Here is a 1,814-nt window from a genome sequence, read left to right on the forward strand (position 1 = left end):
CGCCGTTCCGGGGGGCAGATTAGGGGGGAAGCCGGGGGCCCAGGGGGGAGGGAAATTTGGGGGCCCCTTCCCCCCCCCCCCCCCCCCCGCCCCGCCCCGCCGCCGCCCTTTCCCCGCCGCGGTCTCCGCCCCCCCACCTATCGGACATCCCCCCAGGCAGCGAGCCCGGAGACGACGCCGCGACGTGGGCAAACCTGCTGCTGGTTCGACGAGTGGCGACTCGCGTGCGGGACGTGACCGCGAGGCGGCGAGCGCTGCTGCCGGCGCTGCAGGTCCGCCGGGGCCGCCCAACAGCTGCCCAACAGCGAGACGCGCGAGGATGCCCTCGCCTCGTGCTCCTGCCCGGGGAGACCGGCCCACCCTTCAAACCGCGAGCGACCTCCGCGCTGCTCCTTGCCTTGCCCCGCAGGCGGTGTCGGAGGCGCTCGAGGCCATGTGGGCGCTGGTGCTGCCCGGCATATAGCTTGTGCTGCGTAGCTCTGGCCGGCTCGCTACGAGTGACTACGCGTCGGGTGACCGGGGCCCCGCGTTCTCTCGGCGAACGCGGAACGGGCGGCGTATCGGTCCGGCTGCGACTTGCGTCGATCGCCCTCGCGCGCAGGGCGAAAACCGAAAAGCCCGAACATCCAAGAGCAGGACGAGGAAGAGAAGTCACAGAAGAGAAGTGATCTATTATCGGGTTAATAGAAGGCGGTATCCGGTGTGTATGACTCTATACTGAAAATACCGCCACGCCACAGCACACACACACACACCCGCCACGCGGTCACGATGGTACTGCGACGGTGTATCATTCACTTTATGCCACCGTTGCATATCCGGATATGCAACGGTGGCATAAAGTGAATGATACACCGTCGCAGGTACGAACTGCTACGACGTACGAGAGGGAGAGCGCGCGCGCGAGAGAGGTCAGAGGAAGAGGTGTGTACGGTAACGAACGAGCCCCCGTGTAAGCCCCTGCTCTTACTTAGAGCGAAGCTGAGAAGCGCGCGCCTCCTCCGCGTCCCGGTCCCTGAGCGCTTCCCGGTGGTGCAGCTCTCCCGCCAGCGCGCCGTGCTGCCCGACGAGAGAGACGTACAGCGAAGCGAGCGAGGCGTGCGCCGGGTCCCCCGCGGTGAGCATCGCCGCATACTTGTCGACGAGGACGTCGCAGAGGGTTGCGTAGTCGCGGAGAGACAAGAGGACCTCCTGCGCCGCCGCGCCGACGGCGATGTGCGAGGCGGCGCGGGCGTACGCCGCCTGCCTCGCCGCCTCATCCGCCGCAACCGCAGCACGCAGCCGCGCCGAGGCCGCCGCCCGCGTGCTGCGCCGTGACTTGGCCGGCGAGGCGGCTATCTTGTCAAGGATCGCCGCCGCGGCCTTCTGAAGCGAGGTGTCGGCTGTGTTGAAGCTATCGAGCACCACGTCTGTGCACTTCGTCCCCGCGGCGCTAGCCTGTACAAGTGCCTGCACCACGGCTGGCTGCCGTAGCAGCACGCGCTCGCGCGCCGCCGCAATCTCCTTGTGGGAGCCTTGCCGCGGTGGCAGCGCTCGCGGCGGCGGCGGCACTGGCGTCGGCGGGGCGGACATGGGAAGGCTGTCCATCGACAGAGATGATGGTGCCTTCCACATTTCCGCAGGTGGCGCCGTATCCAGAGGGATCTCCACAAAGGCCGCGGCCCGCACTGCCCGAGGCGGCGCCCGCTGCGTCCTCAGAAACACGTCCTGGGGCGTCACTGAGGAGGACGGCGCAACCGCTGACGTTCGCTTCGCGGAGCGCGACGGGCAACAGCCCAGGCAGCCCAGGCAGCCCATACGTGCATTCACTGTAC

At 68.2% G+C, this 1,814-nt stretch overlaps 1 protein-coding gene across 1 annotated transcript in view; it reads left to right on the top strand.

Moving 5' to 3' along the window:
- The window catches only part of EMIHUDRAFT_460981 (hypothetical protein), a gene marked incomplete at both ends in the record, with an annotated part of 4,898 nt that extends 4,435 nt beyond the window's left edge, over positions 1-463 (top strand). Inside the window, 2 exons of the mRNA XM_005794115.1 lie at positions 161-272; positions 410-463. Of these exons, the coding sequence (XP_005794172.1) occupies positions 161-272; positions 410-463 (166 nt within the window). The remainder of the gene's footprint in view (positions 1-160; positions 273-409) is intronic.
- Between the last annotated feature and the right edge of the window lie 1,351 nt (positions 464-1,814).

Source organism: Emiliania huxleyi, assembly GCF_000372725.1.
Source record: "Emiliania huxleyi CCMP1516 unplaced genomic scaffold EMIHUscaffold_1, whole genome shotgun sequence".
In the NCBI taxonomy this organism is placed as follows: Eukaryota; Haptophyta; order Isochrysidales; family Noelaerhabdaceae; genus Emiliania; species Emiliania huxleyi.